Genomic DNA, 21,102 nt, shown 5'->3' with positions numbered 1-21,102 from the left:
CTGAAGTCCAGGTAGACCACATCCACAGCCTTTCCCTCATCCACTAGGGATCCACTAGGCGGGTCACCTGGTCATAGAAGGAGATCAGGTTGGTCAAGCAGGACCTGCCTCTCACGAATCCGTGCTGGCTGGGCATGATCCCCTGGTTGTCCTGCACATGCCTTGTGAGCTCCCTCAAGATGAACTGCTCCATAATCTTCCCTGGCACCGAGGTCAGGCTGACAGGCCTGTAGTTCCCCGGATCCTCCTTCTGGCCCTTCTTGTAGATGGGCGTCACATTGGCAAGCCTCCAGTTGTCCGGGACCTCCCCTGTTAAGCAGGACTGCTGATAAATGATGGAGAGTGGCTTGGCGAGCTCCTCCGCCAGCTCCCTCAGCACTCTTGGGTGGATCCCATCCAGCCAACATATTGTGTTACCTGTGAGATTCTGTTTTACTCTGTTCATGAGCAAAACTAAAGTTGAAATTTTTACTAGCAAGGAAAAACAAATTATGGTGTGCCCATGGTGAATTTGTTGTTCAGTGATACTTGTAGTGAAGTGATCATTCCCTGTTACCTCTGAGTACGTAGCTGGGCAGAGGCTTTTTGGCTGCTGGAAGGTTACTGAGAAACTCCAGGCAAAACTTTTGAAAGGAAAGTTAATTTAAAATGAGATTAAGTTGAGACTAAGATGGTTGTTCCAGAGCATAGAGGATCTGACTGTGAAAAGGTATAGCAAAAGCCATATGCCTGAAGGTATATACAAGGATGGTACAGGGGACTTAACGGCAGTTGTTGTTCCCTTTATTGTTGCACTTTCTGTCAAGGATTTCTTTAGTAAGCTCCTTTGCTATCAAGATAACTGGAAGGTGGTGTGACCTCCTTCAAATCCTGATAGGGGAGTGTCATTGTTCGGGTGGAATTTTCCATTGGGTTTAATGTCCTACAGCCTTATTGACAGCTTCATCTTCTGTGGACAGTTGTGCTGGAGGTGAAGTATCAGCAGACGAAAATTGTGGGAATTCATGCATTCCTAATGGTTAATATACCAGAAATGAGCCATACAGATGTGTGCAGGCTTCTTTGTTGAAAACCTACCCTGAGCAATGTATTTACAGGAAGCCTTAGAGACAAACAGTAGGAAAAAGTAAAAGAAAACAGAATGAAAACTTCTCCTTCCTTTATTACTTTGACGTCAGTTTTCTTCATTCTTTAACTAGCTGTCTTATTTTGATACATTATGATGCAGAGCGTGTTAACTGCAGTTGAAGACCAAACCACAGTTAGTTTTTATTTTGCAGCAGCTTAACTTTCCCAGTTCAAGTACTGTGCAGACTGCAGCTTTACTTGGAATCTAAGTGGGCATCTCACCGAGAGGCTTAGCACCTGTGAGAATGATGATGAAGGCAGAAGTGAGCCTTTCCTTTTGCAATGGAAGGGCTGACTTGGCAGAGCTCCCAAAAAGGGAAGTTCCCAGATCATCTGTGGTTTGCATCTGAATAAGGAGGAGCTCAGCATTTTTCTTAGCCAGGGTACAGAAAGCTAACAGGTAACTGGGGGGTAGGTGTTTTTAAAGATGGATGCCGATATACGCTAATGGAAAGAGAGGGAAGCTTTGTAATTACGTTTAATCTCAGATAGAATAATAAGATACATGTACATCTTTTTTTTTTTTTTTTTTAATACTGGTATGACCTATTTCCTGGAGAGGCTTCTGGTTTGTGTGTGTTGAGTTGGTTGGTTGGTTTGATTTGTTCTGAGGGTTTTTTTTAAGTTTACCTCTAATGCAACAAAAGCGAACTTCAGATTTTTTTCCTAGCACAAGCACAGTTTTAAAACAGTCCTTTTATACATTCACTTAGAATAATTGATTGCTCACTCTCTTCATTCTATTTATTTACACTATGAAGTAGATCACAGGAGGTTTGAAATTGTAGATATAACTTAACTTAGAGTAAAGAAGTCTACTTTTCTACAAATGGTGAAAAAATTAGATCTAGAAAAGCTCAGTCAAACTACCTGAAATATTATTGATGCTTCCTTATTCAGAATATAAAATGGGGCTTTACCACTTGTAACCAAAAAAAATCAATGCTGTAGGGGGATTCTGCTAGGTGGAATATGACAAAATAGGTTGGGAAGGATGTTGAGATGCTCTGGTATTAAGAACTTCAGTAAAAAAATGCCTTGTAGCAAAATGACAGAGCAACTTTTCTTTTTTCTTCCCCTAGGTTACACAGTTTGGGCTCATAATCTTATTGCAATTGCTCGTCTTCGTGGCTCTGACCTGAAAGTTCTTGAAGTCACAGAAGAAAGCATTGATTTTGACCAAGGCGAACTGGCTGATCAGGATGTGGATCCAGTACACAATCTCATCGAGCAAGTATCTCTCGGATTGGGTCGACCTTGGCACGCAGTCATGGACATAGAGCTGCTCAGTGTCTTCACTGAGCCAACCCGTCACTTTTACAGAGAGATGCAAAGCTTCAGTGAAGGCATTTAGCTCCTTATTTACAATTCCTGTGGTTACATATGCAAGTAGGGTCCTATTATGTTTTTTCAGTAGTGTGAATTAACCCCTTTTGTGCTGTGTTTAATCAGTATTAGCTATATAGAATTATATATGTGTATTCTACTTCTTGATCAAAGAACGTAGTCGGGTATTGGTTTAGAAGCTGAAAGTGGCAGTGTTTAGGGTTTTCACGGTTAATGGACTTGTCTACCAAACCTTGCAGAGATACAGCCAAAGGCTGTCTGAGGTTGCCGGCTAACTTTACTTTTATTGAGTAACTGCATTTTGAATGATTTTACTGTTATATCGGAGTTCTGTGCTCAGGAGCCAACTCTTCTTAATACCCATATCCATAGCCCAGTGGATTTCTATGCTGTCATTGTGTGCTTAATCTGGTAGCATGCTACTTAATAAGCTTAAAAGGAAGAGAAGTCTATCCAGGGCTGTTCATTGTAAGACTCTCACCTTGCTTTATTTCACGTGCAGATTCTGAAGCATGACTTAACTACCATTCTCAGCTGTTAAGCGGCGGTGTGAAACACTAGCTTTTCAGGCACCTGCACTTACAGATTCATTCCATAAGCTGCAGTCTTTTGGATTCTTTGCAAACTCCTCCTCGTTTATTCTCGTGTTCTGTCATCTTCCTTAAAAGTTAGCTTTGGGCCAAAGTTTAAAAGAAAAAACCAAGAATGTGCACTCCGATGAGGTAAAAAGGTAACAGTGAAGACTTCAATACAAAGGTATACACCTGCAAACAAACATTAGTCGTGAAATCCCTAGCAACCAAGTCACTGGATTTTCTCTGTCAGCGCCTGTGTCAGCTGCCAAAGAATAGATTAAAAACGAAGAAGTGCCCACATGCTGGCAGGGGCAGGCCAACTTTTGGCCAGCCAGATACTGCTAGATTGTAATATATAAGGTCGAATTTCGACCTGTGGTACACAGCTGTGCTGTGGCTCAGTCAGCAACCTCAGAACTCTTAACAAACATGCACCTGTTTCACTGTGAATAGTGAATGTAAAGGAAGGAAAGGAAACAAATACAAAGCTTGTTCTATCACAGGTATGAGCTGCTATGATGCATGAAGAACATTCCATGAAGTATGTTTTAAAATCTTGTTATATCTGAGAGGCTTTAAAAGCCGATTTAACTGTTTCAGGGCAACCGCGGTACAGACGTGGTCTCTGTGAGACTTCCACCTGACCCCAGTTTTAAGTGGTACGAATGTTGTGCATTTAATGTTTAAAGGACAGTCTGCAATAATAAAGTAAGTGGCCAACGTGGGTGCCCAGCAGTGCTGAGACCTGGCTGCTATATTGTAAGCTTTGGAAAACACAATTTATGCAACAGATGTCCAGATATGATTCTATTTATGGAAAAAGTTTATATGTGTTTTACAAATGGTTTTACCATCTTATATTAAAATGACCTTTTGACAGGTGTGCGCTGTTTTGTCTCCAGTGAGCACATACCATGCGGATTTTATATGTACATCAGTAGAGTGAATCCACTGGCACAGTGTGTGTATATGCCAGATGTGGTGAGATTTTATCTTATAAATGTGATCAGATTAAAAAAAAAAACTCCTGACAGAAAATGTAAGGAAACCAGCTGAATGTTTGAATTGATGACTGATGTTGTATGGTTTATGTTAAATGTATATTCTTTTAATCAATGAATAAAGCATTAAAAATTGATCGCTGTATAAAATATTTTATTGTATCAGCATGAAGATTTTTAGAATTAAAACGCAACATCGTTCATAAGCTGTGTATAACTGGTAGCTCCCATTGTGTTTAGGTCAACGAAAGAGTCTAAAATCAGTCGTACGGTAACCTTTTCTGATTTGGCTGAATTTTGTCAACGGTTTGGGGGGGGGGTGGAGGAAGGGGAAGGATGCTTTGCTAACGATCAGACTATCAGACCAGTTAGCACAAACAGTGTATCATGATGTGACTGATTAGACTGGTACAGTAAACTGTGGATTGTAGAATATAGAAGACTATTTTTGAGAAATTCCTGCATCCATTGCAATTGCTTAAATCAAAACCTAATGTGCTCAAGAAAAATGTGTAGTACTTCTTTGGTGTCCCACTATTAAATAGATTATGAATACCTGCAATGCTTCAGTTTGACCTTTTATCCGTACTCAAGAGTACGTAGCTGTGCATTCTGAATGAAAACTGCAAATGTCTGGTAAGCTGTCGAAGAGCTGCCGTGCCCTGCGAGGGCTGGCTGTGCCGTGAGAATTGTCGGAGTGGCTGTTCGGTGTGTGCGTGCCAAGCACGGATTTAATTTGAGCTTCTGAACTTCATTTTATGATAGTCCAAACCGCTACCAAGTGTGCGAATTGCACTGCTGCTTGTTTAAGCAGTCTCCTAGATCAAAATCTAGATAGGGTATGCAAGATCATTTGCCACCTTACTGAAGAGATGCTGTGGGTAATAAAGGTAAGGTAGACACAATCACAGCTTTTCACGTTCCAGTAAAGTGAAATAACAGGGCTTGGTTCTCGGTGCCTTTCAGGGCTCGGCCTCGGGAGGGAGGTTTATGTAGCCGTTAAATCTGGTAGTGACTGTTCAGCATCATCTGGACCTTAAATTTGGTCTTAAAGTGATCAAAATTTCTGGCTTTTTTCCGTGCAACTTCCTGAAGAAAATGCTGCATCCTCTGGTTTAAACGGAGTTGCAGGATGTTAATTTTCTCTCTGCAGACTACTGTGTTTCTAGGGATAACTGCCTTACTTAACGCTGTTGGGAAGTAACTTGTTTACCTTTCCCTTACATGAACAAGTTTCTCTTTTTAGTCTAACCTATTTTCTGCTTTGTTTTTAATTAACTTAATCTTGAAAGGTAAGATAAGGAGCAGGAGAAACAGGCCACTTGACTGTGGTGGAGAGATGTGCAGTCCTTTCACTTACTGCAGTTACAGCCACAGCGTTTAAAATAGGCTGCGTCGATGGATGTCCGCTGTTAGCGCTCCAGCTCCCATTTCCCACACAGTCTGAAGTCTAATCACTGGGTGCGGCTCGTGTTCCAGGTGCGGGGTCAATGTACTTATTACATACAGACTACTATAATCTTTCTTTCTTTGCAAGTATAGGGAGTCCAGTAAGGCACGAGTGTGTGGTGAAACCCATACCTTGAGCAGTGTTGGAGAAATGCCGATTGGTCTGTTGTCTTAGAAATAAAGTTGGCTTTGTTGTTTGTATTTTTAGCAATAATCTGAATTAGTGATACCAGGATGAAGGGGATCAAGCGTTAGGAAACTAAGATGGTCCTAATGTGGAAAGTGCGCTTGGATTGGGAGTGGGTCCTTACAAACTCTGGGAAATTGCTTTGAGCTTGCATAATCCCAAATGGGATTTCAAATTTTTTTGTTCGTTTGTTTCTCTTTGTTTTCCCTAAAGAGACAGCCATGTCAGGTTAGTCTTGCTGCATTCTAGATCTAGCAGCAGGAACTTGGAACATAAGCCCTTAACTGTTAAAACTGGATTGCTTTTTCTTTTGGGGGGGAACAGGGACTTCCCTGTGTGAGTGCTTGTGTGACACTTCTTGGTTAAACGTATCTAAATACATCTGTTGGGTTACTGTACCCTGCTTCCTATTGCATAAATCTGAGCTTGTTTTTAAATTGCTTGTCTGCAAATAAAATTTTGGGCTATTACTGGGGGGAAAAAAAAAAGGCTGAAATGATTTCATTCTCTCTGCAGGATGATGTAATCCATGGTTGTCCTGCATTATCTTAGTCCAGCTAACTTTTGTTTTGCCTGCAGTTTCCAGTATCATTGTGGGCATAGAGTAGATTGTTTTGGTGGAGGAAGAAGTGTTTTTTGCAGACAGTTAACTTAGTTACAAGCTAGAACAAATATTTAACCCGCACAGAGAAAACGCTGTGTTTGTTCAGAAAATACAGTGACATTCCTAAGTAGTTTGCAACCCTTAATGTGAGTTGGGGGGGAAAAAAAAAAAGGGTTCTTATGGGGACAGTATTATCAAAGGAAGGACCTCTGTGCTATCCACGGGTTCTATGTACAGGGGCGAGTTGATAGTTGGCAGTTCTGGCTGTTCCTAGGACTGACATCAAGGGCAAGGGTAAAACCCAACAGTTCCTTTTAGAATCCTGGTGAAGTCTTTCAGGCAAACCTGGAGCCTTTAGAAAGCAACCAATTGACTAAAAATGATGCAACAGCTGAATTAAGCTAAATAGCAGTTAAAACAATTTAACACGGATGATGCTGTCAAATTTGTTGTTGAATAGCTCAAGTACAAAGGCTTATCTAAAGGCCTTTGAGGACTGAACTAGAAGTAGAAAGGAGAATAAAGAAATTGCAGGAATGAGCCACGGAAGAGTTCTGTAGCTGAAATAAGCCTACGTGGAAATAATGGTAGGAGCGGGAGTACTGAGCTGCGAAAGGAAAAGCTCCCTTGGCAGACTTGACCTAAGCAATTACAAAAAAAGTGGGCTGGAGATTTTTTTGTAACTTCTAATTATGGGGTGTGGTGGTGGCTGCATTTATATTAAAGGCTGAAACTGTTTTGCGCGCGCGTGCAGAGAATGGGGGGAATGGCAGCTGAACTGCCCCTGCTGCCACTGCAAGTGGGGGCTTGCTAAAAACTTCCCCTCTTTATCTTAAAAGGTCCCTTACCAAATGACTGTGCTGTGAGTAATGACATGGCTTTCAAGTTGAAGCTAAACTGACAGAAGAGCCAACAGCTTCTAGCAGAAGTCTTTAGACTGTACAGTAGTTGGTAAAAACGGAGCTAGGCTCTGTCCAGCTCCAGCACGGCACCGAAATGCCTGCGCCCTGGCTGCGGGTAGGTGCGCTGTGCCTGTTGTGATGGCCGTTACCACCAGGGAAGCAGCAAATGGCAACCCCATTCAAAGAGGTGGATGAGACGACACACCAAATGCTTCTATAGGCACAAAATTATTCATGCTGTAGTTTGCCACTTCTTTCTTGTATTTTTTAATTCTGCTGCTGTAGTTTGCCACTTCTTTCTTGTATTAATTCTGGTTTTTTTGTGAAGCCTAGCAATCACTACAGAATGTGCATGGACACAATTCATGTCTAAAATTGTATGTTTGTTTGGGTTTAAATGTTTGCTGCAGCAGCATGTTCTTGACCACTTTTGTTGCTTTTTTTGCTAAGTGTATTGGATATACTTGCTTCTGTGCTTGTTCTAGACAAGAAAGAAATTCTACCTTGCCTTGCAGTTTTAATTATCTGCACTATGTGTTAGGATGAGCACGCCTACAGAAATCTCCTGCCCCAGCCTATGTGGCCATTTTGTTGATAAATGTGTGCTCTCTGAAGTCAGAGTTGAAGGAATTGGGTTTTTTGTCCCACCCAGCTTCCCGAAGGCCAGTGTTAAAATCCAAAGACTAATAAACTGAATTCATGTTGAGACAGTAGAAAACCCTAACAGTAGTTTGCTGCAGACACCCATCTTCAAAGGCAAGGTTCTGGTGGTGCTGAAACATCCCATAGCTACAACTCCTTCCTCCCATGTCATAAGAAAACCGTGTACACATCTTCAATAAAAAACTACCCCAGACTTGGTTTTGAAGAGTGATGGGAGAGTTGCTTAACAGAGTATGTATGTAGTAGGGAATGACATTAGTTCCTCTTCACTTCTTCTGTTAACAGTGACTACTACTTCACTTCAACTACTTCTGTAGCACCATGTTAACAGTGACACTGCCTTCATTTTCAGTAGACTTTTATTAACTGTTCAATGTGTTTTCACATTCTATTCATAAAGCAGCAAGCATCACTTTTGGCATGCAAAGAGATCCCCTGTACAGCTAAACAAGGACAAAGCAGCTGGACTTTTAAAACATGGTTCACGTGATTTAACTTTATACACCTCTGAAGAGATTACTTAAGTTAGAAATACTTAATTTAAAATGACTAGTGTACAATGGAAATCACTTATTCACAATATTCAGTTATTTTGTTCTTTATTTACAAAATACTATCCTGAGAATTTTCTATTAAGCTTCAATTTGAGCAAAGTAGTTTATATATACCTAAGTAACAATGGTTACTTAACATAAGGAAAAATGCCATTAGAAGAGTACAGAAACGGTTCAGCACGTTGCTCAATGACTCTGTCAAGTCTCTTGCCGTGGTTCTGGTTGTTCTACAGCTGATGGATTTGACTGAGGTGGCTCACCTCTATTTTCAAGAGGTGGTGGTGGTGGTGGAGGCAAAAATCCAGGTCGTTGCGGTGGATAGTGAGGATAAGATCTCATTGGAAATGGATTTCTTACTGTGAGAGAATCGGAGTAGTCCAGTTAATATCAATCGAACAGCAAGCACATACCTGCTCCTCCTACCCCACATACCTTACTGCTCAGCAATGGCCTACCTAAATAGAAGTCAGAAAGCAGACCTAGGTGTTAGGTGTTATGCTCCAAAGAGACAGAGATGCTAGGAAGGGGGAGGACAAAACAATCGCTCTTCTCAGTAGTTACCTGCAACAGGCTCGCAGCAGCAGCCAGTCAGTGTCTGTTAATGGGCAGCTGCTGCTGCCACCGTCACCTCTGGTCTGCTGTAGCAGCCCTTGGCTGTCATACCTTACAGAACTGTTTAGTTCTTCACAGGTTAATCGGAGAACAGCAGGAGGCAGAAAGCAGCCCTTCAGTCTGATACTTACATCTTGCTCCACTAATGCAAGCTCCAAGGAAAAACAATTAACAAGTACGTCCCAAATGCATGCTTTTGTATGGACACTAGCTAAAGGATGAAACTTTAAGATTTATGCATGATGCAGCCTCGTAGGAGGAAGAGGATTAAGGTAAGCATCTACTTGCTTTCCTACCCAAAAAAGAACCCTTTAAATGCTGAACAGTGTGTGTATGTATGTGTATTTTCCAGCCAAAGCTAGTATTTGTAAAAACATTATCAATATGAGCAACTGCGAGGAAGAAAGTGTACAACACAGTTAGCCTTCATCAGAAAAGATGCTCCCGGTTAGCTGAATTGAGAAGTACATGCAAATAAAGATTTCAGTGTGCACCCAGTGTGGTAACTCAGTACCTGCACAAAGCACTCATGTTCATCGACTTGAAGTAAATGCTGGCAAAAGCTACGTACTTGGCAGTGGAGGGCGCGGAAGCCCAAAGTCTCGTACTGGAAAACATTCACGTGGTCCATACATGCCGGCAGGAGGAGGGGGAGGAAAAGGGGGTCCTCGTCTCATGAAAGGTGCTCTAGGATCCACAGGCATCAACGGAGGTCTGACTGGAGGGAAAGGTGGAGGACCAAACCCTGAACTGACAGCTTCACTTTCAGATGCCAGCGACCGATCAGGTAGCGAGTTCTGCAACACAATGAAAACAAGGAAGTTAGCTTAGGGAAAGGGATAAGGAGAGGGAACATCTCCAATCCTATCAGGCCCACTTTGATGTAGACTGTCACACTAGCTAACAGCTAGTTCCAACTCTGCCTTGGCTACGGCATAATCCTGAGCAAGGCTATCTATGTCCACTGACCATCAGCTTGACCATAGTTTCATCTCTGGGTTATAATTAATTTTCAGCAGGGATTATATTAGTCACACATCAAAATTAATTCACAAGACAGTAAGTGCTGTGATACAAGTACACGCACAACTTTATCATTTGCACTGCACAGTGCAATATGTGACTAATGTATCAGAGACAAAGTTTCCTAAATATTTGGCAGAAAATTAAAGCACGTTTAAATCAAGTTTCTGTTTAGCTACTTACGCTAAGATTAGAATGATCTTTCATCCCATTTCCACTTGGTTCTGTTCGTGGGCTATTTTCTGAAGATGTTTGTCCATCTGTATGCAAAAGTTAAACAAGTTATTCAGTGCTGGCCTCCTTCTCCCCACCACCGATTTCAGTGTCTTTTCTGAAATCGGGATACATAGGCAAGAAAAAAAAAAGTATCACTGTACCAAGCAACTGTTCTGCAGGCAGCCTGAAAGACAAACGAGGAAAAACAAAGCTATGGCTGAGTATTTTCTCCAACTTCTGTACAGGGTGCACATGAATTACGAGGTTGCAGCTTTTACCAAAGTTTCTTCTATCAAAATCAGGCTTTTTCTTCCATTTTAGTATTTTTTTTTTAGAAGTTAAAAGTGCATTTTCCTAGTGACACATCTTAACATTACTGCAGCAGTTCCATTTTTCCCCTCCCTCCTGCTAATACGTTACTTCTTTGGTAAGTCCCACTCTGGGAACAACTGCACTACGATATGCTCTTGGCATACAACTCGACAGCAATCCTATTCAAGTTCGACAAAAACCGATTCCTTCCACAGTTGCTAAACATCAAGAAGACTTTCAGAACTACATCAGTTCTGGACAAGCGTTCAGAAATAAGAATAATCATCCTCTTATTTGCTGTACTCACTTTATAAATTAAGAGATAAATAGGATCTTCAGCATTTTTACCTTTATAATTCCCTGAGAACAAGTATTTTCAGTAACAGCTGAGGAAAAATATTCAAGGGAATTGTCAGAGGAGAATGTGACTGGATATAAATATATGAAATATATACACTAAATGTACTCCTTTCTTAAAAAAAACCCAAAACAACCCAAAACACCAACCAAAAAAACCAAAACAACAAACCTGAGATTTGAAAAATACTGCTTTCTTCCACTTCTGCCCGAATGAAGAGAATACTACTAAAAAGCACAAGACCAAAACAATACTTCTAACAAGTGACAGATTGTTCATCTACGTGTTGTATTTGTTCTCCTCTGAAGCAAACAAAGCTATTTTCTCAATGAACAGATAGGTCTTTTCAAAAAAATCTAAGTCACACGACCTTTCAAGCAGGCCCTGCCTTTGTTGAAGATATTGTTACTTAACAATCTGAAGCATTTTAACTGCTTATGTCACACAGAGAATAGTCATGCCTTGATACTTACATTGCATAACACTTCCATTTTAAATCCTTGTAAAAGTTGCTCACAAACTCTGTCAAGCTTCAACCCTTCTTTCTGACAAGAAGTTTCCTGCTCCAGGTATCCGCCTCAAGTTTAACGTTTTTGTAGTTAGCCACCTCAGCTTAGGAAAATCTGTATTATTTCGTTCAGTTTAAATAACATTTTGATCATCTTGCTGAGAAAGTGTAGCTCATTCACTCTTTAGAGTTGGAGCCTGGATTTCAGTACTGTGAGACATGTTGCTGTTCTGAAGTCAGATGGTATGTGCTGGACAGAGTGGAGTGGGTTTTTTTTAATTTGTTGGGGTTTTTTTGCTATTTTTACAAATACCCAAGTCTAGTGAAATTATATGCCTCTAAAAAGCAACATTCACATATGCTTAATAACCTGCTAAATGCTGGCAGCAAGGTTATCCAAAACCCTGTTTCCATTAAGTAGGTTTTGAACTGCCCAAGAACTCAATACAGCTTTTTTTTTTTTATTGTTGCTTGCCAGCAGTTGAAGAAAAGGGTAAAAATGCATACAAGAAATGAGTGCAAAGACGGTGCACTTCTCCTGTCCTTCAGTCAGCATCCAGGTGCTAGAAGACAGACCTCGGTGGAATACAAAGTAGCAGAAAGCAGAAGTGAAACACAGAGAGGCCCGGGAAAGGGGGTAGGAAGGCGAGCGGCTGCACAAGAACAGAATTGTCTTCCAGTAGAGAACAGTTCCCTGTAAAACCTGAACCTTCAACCTGAAACAGAATTCAGCGTTCCCAGTTCTCACATTATGACACCAAGTAACAAAGGTTCTCTCTCCTATTGCCAGAAACTGGGCAACAAAGATGGTAACTTACTACTAATCATATGAGTAACTGAATATCAGGTGGCAAAGTTTCTGTTGTGAGTTTAAGGGCTTCAACCTAGCTGATGACTCAGACACATGTGACTTACTAGGCATTAAATAAGGGTGAAAACTGTTTAATAAGTGTTAAGGCTTTAAGCTCGTAAACTGTTTCAGTGATAAGGTTTAAGTCACCAAAACTTTGCCTCTGAGCTTCTGGCTGTTGCTGAGCATCACAAACTAGAATTTATATAATTGGCCAATTTAAAACAAATGGTACTTGGGTCAGTGAAATATGTGATTAAGTTGGGGGCAACTGCACTGCGAACTACAAAAAGGTGCAAGTATGGTAAACGGTTTGAAGGAGGAGGCCTCAGGACCTTCTAGTTCAGTACGCAAAGCCAGTGGGTATTTGAAAATTTTGCCGTTATTCTTTCAGTCTTACTGACTCCAACTCCTTCTAACCTTACCAAATGTGGCATGGAAATGCAAGTAAAGGTCTGATATTTTAATGCTGTGGTGAGCCTCCTGGGAGGGGCCAAAACAGACTCAAGGCCAAGCCTGAGTGGTTAACACACAGAACAGTGAAGGTGGACAAAGAAAATACCTCATGACTACCATTCACTGAGTCCCATCCACCTGACAGAAGAGACTGCTATTGTTGATAACAGGGAAAGACTGCATCAAGGCTAGCAGGTGTTAAAATGTTTTTACACAGTGGAACATGGGGTCTGTGGTAGCTATGAAGTTGTCCTCTTACCATGGCTTACTACATATAGTCAACCTATACCGAGATTCTCCATTTGATAGTATCATGAAAGCAATTCTCACCTGTCTTATCAAAAGACTGCACATTGTAAGTTCGTAGTTCTGCTGGTCCAGAGAGTCTTCCAGTATTTGGAGGATTAGGAAAAAATCTTTCTTGTCTTCGAGGAGGAAGAACTGGATCAGTGTAAGACTCAACTAACATTGAAGAAATCACAAAACATGTCAGTGAAGATTTACTCCCCCCATTCCATTCCATACAATTTTAGACCAGCAAAATTCTCTGGGTATCTTATGCTCTTCTACATATCCAAAGTGACTATTAATCAGGGTGAGCAAACAACCTTAAAAAAACCCGAACACAGGAATCCCACCAAGTAGGTACTACAGCTTATGTTTCTAAGAAGCTGCAAAAGAGAAAAGCTCATTGATTTTTGGCTTAACATACAGTAGGATTTTGAAAGTTATGATTACCTAAGTTATAAACAGTGGGGCCTTGAAACAAAGGTTCAACATAGCAATGAAGGTCAAAGGCAAAACAAATTACTATACATTTTAAGCCACGCTTAGATAAGAGTGCTGTTTCCCATTACGTTTCATAGTGCTGTAATGTGTTTCCACCAACTTCCTTGCATCAGATCTTGCAATCATGCAGCTACAAGACAAACTGTATCAGTGAGATCGAACTGCAAAGATGGGGTAAGAACGCAGCTCAGGTCAAGGAAACAAGACTACCCCTCTGCAGTACCCTGTCAATAGATCAGATCTGACAAACAAGAAACTGCATCCTGAGTGGACTTTGAGTTTTATAATCAGGCTTTCACACAGATGTGTAGCAACTACAATAGTGCTTGCTGCATCTAATAATTGAGGTACTTTAATCTGTATGCTTTACCTAATTTTTAATTTTTTTTTTAACCTGTAGCATTTTTGCTTCTTTATTGCAGGTATACAGGAAGGTTGTCCTTCCCCCTGCATTGTTTACTTTAGAAATATCAGTAGTATCCTCTTTGATTCATCTCGGTCTTCCCTGACTGATCGTGTGCAATACACGTTTAGTTGAAGAAGTGAGAGTGAAGACTGATTTTGTTGTTGTTAATTATCAAAGAGGCAGTATCAACATGAAAATATGTACCGAACAGGATGACTGTACCATGGTACTCCTGTACTATTAATATAATTTTTATTTTGAAAGACATAGTATTTTGCAACATTAGCTTTTATTTATTTATTTATTTATGGCTAATGTACCATCAAAACTTCTCACTTTCTCAGATCTCTTATCCAGCCCAGACAGGTCTTTTGATGCACTAAACGAGCCCCCAATAAAATGATGAAACTGAACAGCTGATTGTACAGTGCTAGTACCAATATACATTTAAAAGATAGCATAGAAGTGCAAGTGAACTGCACCGTTCAAGAAGGGGAAAAAACCTACTATTAAAAAAAACTTTCCTGTGCAGTTGCACATGCAGTTCCAAGAAAACATTTCATATTTTTAAGCAAAAAATACTTAAATATATACACTACAAGTCAGTAATTCCATTTTTCCATAGATACAGTAGCTAAGCAGATTTTTATACCTGGTGGAGGCAGAATTATCCTGCGTTCTCTGTCCCAAGGAGGAGACAGGGACCCAGTATCTGATGGCGGTCTGTGGGGATCTGTTAATCTATCAGAACTCAGCTCTCCTCTTTCGTTACCAGCTTCATACATGGCAGTTGGTCCTCTGGATCCTAATCGAAGAAATCAGATAGCTATTTACCCAGGTATTTTAAATCCTCTATTATGGCTTTCTTCATTAAGTCTGAAAATAGTAAAATAAATCACGGAATGCCAACACTGTCAAGATACAAGAGGCGCATGGCTCCACAGGACTCTCCAGCTGTTGGCTGATGACCAGTTATGTTTACTAGAACTGTTTAAAAGGTTTGTTTGGAATGAAAAAGTTAGTTTTTTTACTCTTAGTTCAACAAGAGTGCAATCTAGAGTACCTGCAATTAAAAAAAAAGAAAAAAAAAAATCATTTTCAGAGTTTCGGTTCATTCGAACCAGAGAAACTAGTGCCCTCAAGATAAATCTTCTCAGTGCTAAAAAACCTGCTGCTAAACAAACTAAAAATTAGCACACTGAAAGCTAATACCCTCATCATAAGAAAACATCCACATTATATTCAACACTCTTCTGGTTCTTTCTAATTCTTTATTCAAGGAAAAAAAATAAGAGAAGCCCAGGTCAACACATAATGAAGTGCAGGAGAAACTGTAACAATGAGTGATTTTAGGTTGCAAGCTTCCTTTAAAATAGATTTGGTCTGAAAAATGACAGAAATACTGAATTCTGGTATCATTTTCTAATACTCTATCCTAAAATTCAACCTAAAATTTGAAACCATTTAGTGTCTTGTGCAAAGTGAGATGAGCGCTATAATTGCTCTGTACCTGACATTATTTAAATACATCATTTGTTTAATCTGCCCAAGTTACATTAGTGCTCCATTGTGAAATGGGCAGTAGTTATGCCTTTGCATAGTCTCCTTCTTTGTTAATACTGCATCCTGAAATCCAGTTTTTACTCTTCCTCACCAGCAACAGCTGAGCTACAATTTAAAGATACACTGGACATCTCAGTTTCATTACTTACTGTCTCTATACAAATACTCGAGCATGATTTTGCTTGTGTGTGGTTGAACATTCAATCTCAAGCTTTTTTCTGACTTAGAAAATGAATCAACTTTCATATGCACCTGGATATGCTTTTTACAAAGAATTAAAGTTAATATATAGTCCATGCTGGTCTTTTAAAAATCAATGTTGATTAGTGAAGTACTTGTAGAAGAGACATTTAGACATATTTCCCATGAAATAAGTACAGGTTTCAATGAGTGTAACAGTAGTAGTAAATTAAATAGTAGCTTCTTTATTACCTATAACAGATGCTGAACGTCACGCTAGCATTTATCTACACTATTTCCATCAACATCAAAAATATGAAGGAACAGTGTTTTTCCTCCCTTACAACCCATGACACCACGGCTTGCTTTCACCTACTCCTCAATCTCTGCATTTTACTCCTTACACACAGTCTTCCTGTCCCTTTTATCACTAGGGAAGAAACTGTCTCCCACGTATAATGACTGCCTCAAATTTAGAACAAAGGAAAGAAAACAATTTACTGAATCAGTAACTTTCTAGTATCATAACACCCAATAAAACTATCTGATGTTTTTGACAACGCAGGTACCCTCTCCTTCTCTCACCAACTGTAGGTTTACTTTAAAATCGTAAGTTTATTTCAGCAGAACCCCATTTGTCCAAGAAATAAACCAAGACTGATTAAGTTTGGCTTTTCACTTTTCTCAATCTGTGCTTCTAAAGTGAATCCACTGACCAACCCACTAGTACCAACTAAATTTTCCATTGTACTGTTACACATCAGACAGCTTTAGAAGCAAGCTGAAAAACAGGAAGAGTTTGTCCAATTAACTGTTTATATTGAATTGGTTGGTTTAATACTTTTTGTCACCAGCAAGAGGAAAAGGTGTGACAGGTTTATAGTAGAGGGGAGAGAAATCCAGAATAGATACATTTTCAAGTTTAAGAATTGTACCTCTTCCTCCTCCTCCACCTGGAAGCATAGGTGAAAGCCTTAAAGGACCCTCCAATAAAGTTGGAGGGGAAAGAAAAGCTCTTGTTTCAGATGAAGGCCGGCCCATTGGTGAGGGTCCATATGGGGAATGCTCTGGAACAGTTAAAACAAAATACTCAAGTTCACAATATTTAGTTTAGCAAACTGTATAAAGTAATTAACTTCTTAGGTGAAGTTTAAAGCTAAATTGTATAAGTGTAATGAAAACTGTGCTCTAATTACCATGTGTATCATATACCCAGTCTACTCTCATCGATACTACAAACACTCCTAGTTTCAACAAAATACTTGACATGACGTAGAGTCGCTTATGACCCAATTATTTTTTTAAATGACTGTTATTTGTACATACACATGGCCAAGATAGTTTTCAAACGATTACATATGTGTGGTCTTGGGAAACAAAACCAGAGCCTAATTGTTTTTGTTTATATTTTACAATTCAATACTGTACCTCTGCCAAATGGTCTAACTGGAACATCAAGAGCATAAGGATCTTTTTCTAAAAGGTCAAGTTTAAATTCTGTTTCAGTTAATCTGCAAATAAACAACAAGAAAGTAGTAAATAACCAAGTGCAAAAGTTTTACTGGACTGCACTGTTTACTGCTAGGCTTTCTACTTAAAGGGTTAATGAAGCAAGGTATTTTATTCCCTAAATAAAAAGAAAAAAGACAAAGGATGTTACAGAACTCTGAACTTAAGAATTCCTGAAAGTATTTCTCTATGCTGCTGTATTTAACCTGTAATTCAGAAGTTGAACGGGCATGTTAGATGTTACAATTCCTAGCATGACATTACTGTCATGAGTACTCTAAATTGCATTCCAAGTATTAGCTAACTTCACACCTAAAGGTTCCTCACAACCACCACCACCTGATCTGTTAGCTCAGTATTAACTTCTGAGATAAGCTGTAAATTCATTAGGTAACCATGACTTCTGGTTGATAGATACTTATTTAAAACAAACAAACCCCCAAAACCTTTGAGTTCTAATACTACGTTCTGCTTCTTTCCTGAAATATTTCAATACTTTACATAGTTCCTAAATTCTTACTTTCTTGCACGTTATCATTACAGGGAATGCTCAAATGACTCCCTTCCTTTCAGAACTCCAGTGGAACACTGTGTTCTCTCCGCCCTGTTTGGGCCACAATGGATTAACATAGGTCTAGAAAACACCAAATTGCATAAATCCAAAACATACTCACATGCCAAATTGCATTTGTTTAGAATTAGATCAGGACTGCACTTACTTTTGTCTGTTATGTGCATTTTCTTTTTTTATATCATTGAGGTGTCTTTCAGCTGCCCGTGCTGTCAGCTTTGGGGAGGGACAAAAATCAGATGCTTAGATATTGCTATGTATTAATTAAATGCTTCATAAATGTGACAGGTCCTAGATCCAAGATATTTTTTTTCTATCTTAAGTGTGTGGACTGTATTTTCCCAAGATATGACTCGTGTATAAAGCATATGAAACAGAGCCTCACATACATCACCAAACGACATCAGCAGCTCTGCTACCTGAATTTTTGAGGAATGATATGGCTTTCCTGCAGATTCTTAAAACTGCAGAAATGAAATTCTTTGGCTATAGCTGCTTTGAAGCATCTACAGAATATGTACAGTATTTAAAGTCTCAAATTTTATATAAGAAAGTTTTATTTTAAAATCATGTAGTTAAAAACTGTAAAATTATGACCACGAAGCACCACAGCTTTTAACAGGACTCTATCTTATACAGACCGTTGTGTGAAACTGAAGAATGTATTAATCAGGAGATATTTTAAAGTTTCCTGTTTGGAAAAAAAGGTAAAAATGGACTTTGTAGCAACATTCTTTGGAAGCTGTCAGTGGAACATACTGTTCTCACAGGACATAATGTCTTCTATTAGTCGATAAAAGGACTGAAGTACATCCAGAGAAAATATTAAAATGGCATTGAAACAAGGCCAAAAGCTTTTATTATTAGCAAAATGTCACACACTTGTTAAATGGTAACATGTTATTCCAGAAGATTTATTGCTATAGCAAATAATATTGTACTATCATTCTACTGTGCTCATAGGGATCCGCCTTAATTATTCCAACTATTTTGTAAGATAAAAGTATTTTTAACATGCTTTTGTGTATTTCTGCAAGAAATACGTATGTTTAAAGGTGACAGGTTAGAGTTAATTTTGATTATGTTTTTTTAATAAGAAAGCGAAAAGTGATACAGCAAGCTATTCAAATCACTGAAAAGGAAGATGGACAAAGTTCAGAAAATTCAGTATTTGGAACTTACCCAATTATCATGAGCTTTTTTCTCATGCGAAGTAATCTGTGAAAGAGAGATTCATTAGACCATTATTCATCTAAAAAAGAAAACTTAAGATTGAGTATATGCTCTTATTCGTAAGTTTAATGTGTGCGGATAATTTATAATAAGACATCTAAACTTACAATTTAACTTTTTAATAAAGTTATCTGGTGATCTCTGCTATGAAATTGTGCCAGTCAAAACCAGATGGCATTAAGAAGGGGGGCAGCAAAAAACCACCCAACAAAACCAAGCCAAATACAGTATCACAACCTAGCTGAAAGTGGTATTTCAGTTGCAGCAACATCCCTCCTACTTGGCATAGATGGTAAGTAACACAAAGCACATACCTGATTCTGGTAAGAACGAATGGTTCTTTCTAGCTCTTCTTCAAGATCTCTTGCTCGCTGTCTGTAACAAAATTAGGATTTATGACATTGTAATAAAATGTTGAGGAAAGTAATTCTAAATACAGTAAACACAATGGTAAACACAAGGTATAACTGAAATTTTTATCCAAGACAGTATTGTCACTTAGGCCCATGGGATACATAAAAATTATTGTAGCAGTGGAAATTCTAGGCCCTAGATCAGTGCAAACAACATGGTAAACAAAAGAACAGAACCAAAACCCCCAACATCTCCCCAACTTTTCAGTGATCTGCGATATGTTTCCAATATAAAGGATATCCCTCCACCTATGCCCTACCAGCCAGCCTCACCCAGCTCAGCAAATGTACCAACGTGGCTGGAGCGTCATGCTGTCACAGGCTACCACAGTCAGTCCTGAGGGATAGTCACCTGCACTGAAGTTATTTCAAGACCGCAGGAAGTATGATGGCACCTCTGCTGCCAGCTGCCCTGTGCACAGCCTCTAGGTTCTACACTCTCTCAGCAGGTGGGCCAAAGACACATTCATTGTTTAGTTATACTCCACTTGCATTATTAATAGTCTCTTTAAAATTAAGATGTCTACAAAGTTCACGTTCTGAGTAAATCAGGAAGGGTGAATTCTGTCTTCCTGTATGAATACTGAAGAACATCTACAAGAACTTTACATTCTAGAGAAAGAATTAATCTAATTAACTCTTCAGGAAGCATTGTTGATCAGTATCGTTCAATTAGAGTCAATACTCCCATAAACATTGAGTAAGACGGGGAATATACATTACAGATTGAAGAATTATGCCACAGTTTGAGAAACCACAGAAACAAACCAGAGGTACGCAGTTGGTGTAACACAAAACAGAGCAAAGCAGTTAAAAACCAAACTACAGAAAATATTCCCACATCACAGTATTTTAGTAAAGAATTTCTAAACAACAGTACTATATGACAAGCTTAGAGATACAGAAATAGAATACTGTAACTATACAACATAAGTATGTTAGGATCTATAGGAAAACTGAACATTGCATTTATTTCACAGCATTCTCTTAACTTCATATTTTTATCTCTGTTCAGCAAAGGGAACTAGATTAGAGACCCACTTCTACCATTCCATTAAAGCTAACATGTCAATACAATTAGCATTCTAATGGAAGAAAAGTTGCCAGTGATCTTCCATACCCCATTTTTTAACAAAGCAAAAACTCCCTCAGTATGTATTATTACACACAAACTAGCATGTAACATACACACACACACACACACACCACAAAAACTAGGAGAAAATACATTCGCTTATGCTGGTGTTTTTATTAATTCTCTATTGCCTTTTGTTCACTTTGGAACAAGTGATTACAGCAACTAAAATCTGTAATTACCTGTAGCTGTTTAGTTCTTCAGCAGCATGATAAATTTTTTCATCTACTTTAGAAAGCTTTTCTTCCTTCTGTAGGCGTTCTCTCTCTTCTACTGTCAGCTTCCTTTAAGAAAATTCAAAAACTATGGTTAATTCTGTTTCAAGTCAACAATTTTATAGTTGGTCTGTCAAGAAAAACTTTTTTAGGCCTGATGAATACATGATATTTATTCAGATCAACAGTTTTATAGGCAACATATGAAGTGGCATAAATAGCACTAGTTTGTATTTATATTAGTTTATTCAGTTCATTAACTGTTCTATATGAAACATTTAGATTACTACTATTCCTAAAAGGAATTTGCAAGACAATCCATATTCCCAAAGAATATTTGGGG

General features: G+C 39.0%; 2 protein-coding genes across 2 annotated transcripts in view; one reads left to right on the top strand and one right to left on the bottom strand.

The window, feature by feature from the left end:
* The window catches only part of FBXO33 (F-box protein 33), a 22,119-nt gene extending 17,517 nt beyond the window's left edge, over positions 1-4,602 (top strand). The window contains exon 4 of the mRNA XM_009280905.1: positions 2,211-4,602. Within this exon, the coding sequence (XP_009279180.1) occupies positions 2,211-2,482 (272 nt within the window). The 3' untranslated portion in view covers positions 2,483-4,602. The remainder of the gene's footprint in view (positions 1-2,210) is intronic.
* Positions 4,603-8,197: 3,595 nt separating this feature from the next.
* Positions 8,198-21,102, bottom strand: part of MIA2 (melanoma inhibitory activity 2) — a 28,238-nt gene continuing 15,333 nt past the window's right edge. The window contains exons 14-23 of the mRNA XM_009280693.2: positions 20,727-20,828; positions 19,311-19,371; positions 18,946-18,981; positions 17,912-17,979; positions 17,112-17,194; positions 14,593-14,745; positions 13,076-13,207; positions 10,229-10,305; positions 9,594-9,819; positions 8,198-8,766 (exon numbers count right to left, since the gene is read on the bottom strand). Of these exons, the coding sequence (XP_009278968.1) occupies positions 8,609-8,766; positions 9,594-9,819; positions 10,229-10,305; positions 13,076-13,207; positions 14,593-14,745; positions 17,112-17,194; positions 17,912-17,979; positions 18,946-18,981; positions 19,311-19,371; positions 20,727-20,828 (1,096 nt within the window). The 3' untranslated portion in view covers positions 8,198-8,608. The remainder of the gene's footprint in view (positions 8,767-9,593; positions 9,820-10,228; positions 10,306-13,075; positions 13,208-14,592; positions 14,746-17,111; positions 17,195-17,911; positions 17,980-18,945; positions 18,982-19,310; positions 19,372-20,726; positions 20,829-21,102) is intronic.

The sequence above is a fragment of the Aptenodytes forsteri genome, unplaced genomic scaffold (genome assembly GCF_000699145.1).
Source record: "Aptenodytes forsteri isolate BGI_AS27 unplaced genomic scaffold, ASM69914v1 Scaffold193, whole genome shotgun sequence".
NCBI lineage: Eukaryota > Metazoa > Chordata > Aves > Sphenisciformes > Spheniscidae > Aptenodytes > Aptenodytes forsteri.
This window is presented reverse-complemented; position numbering and strand designations above follow the sequence as displayed.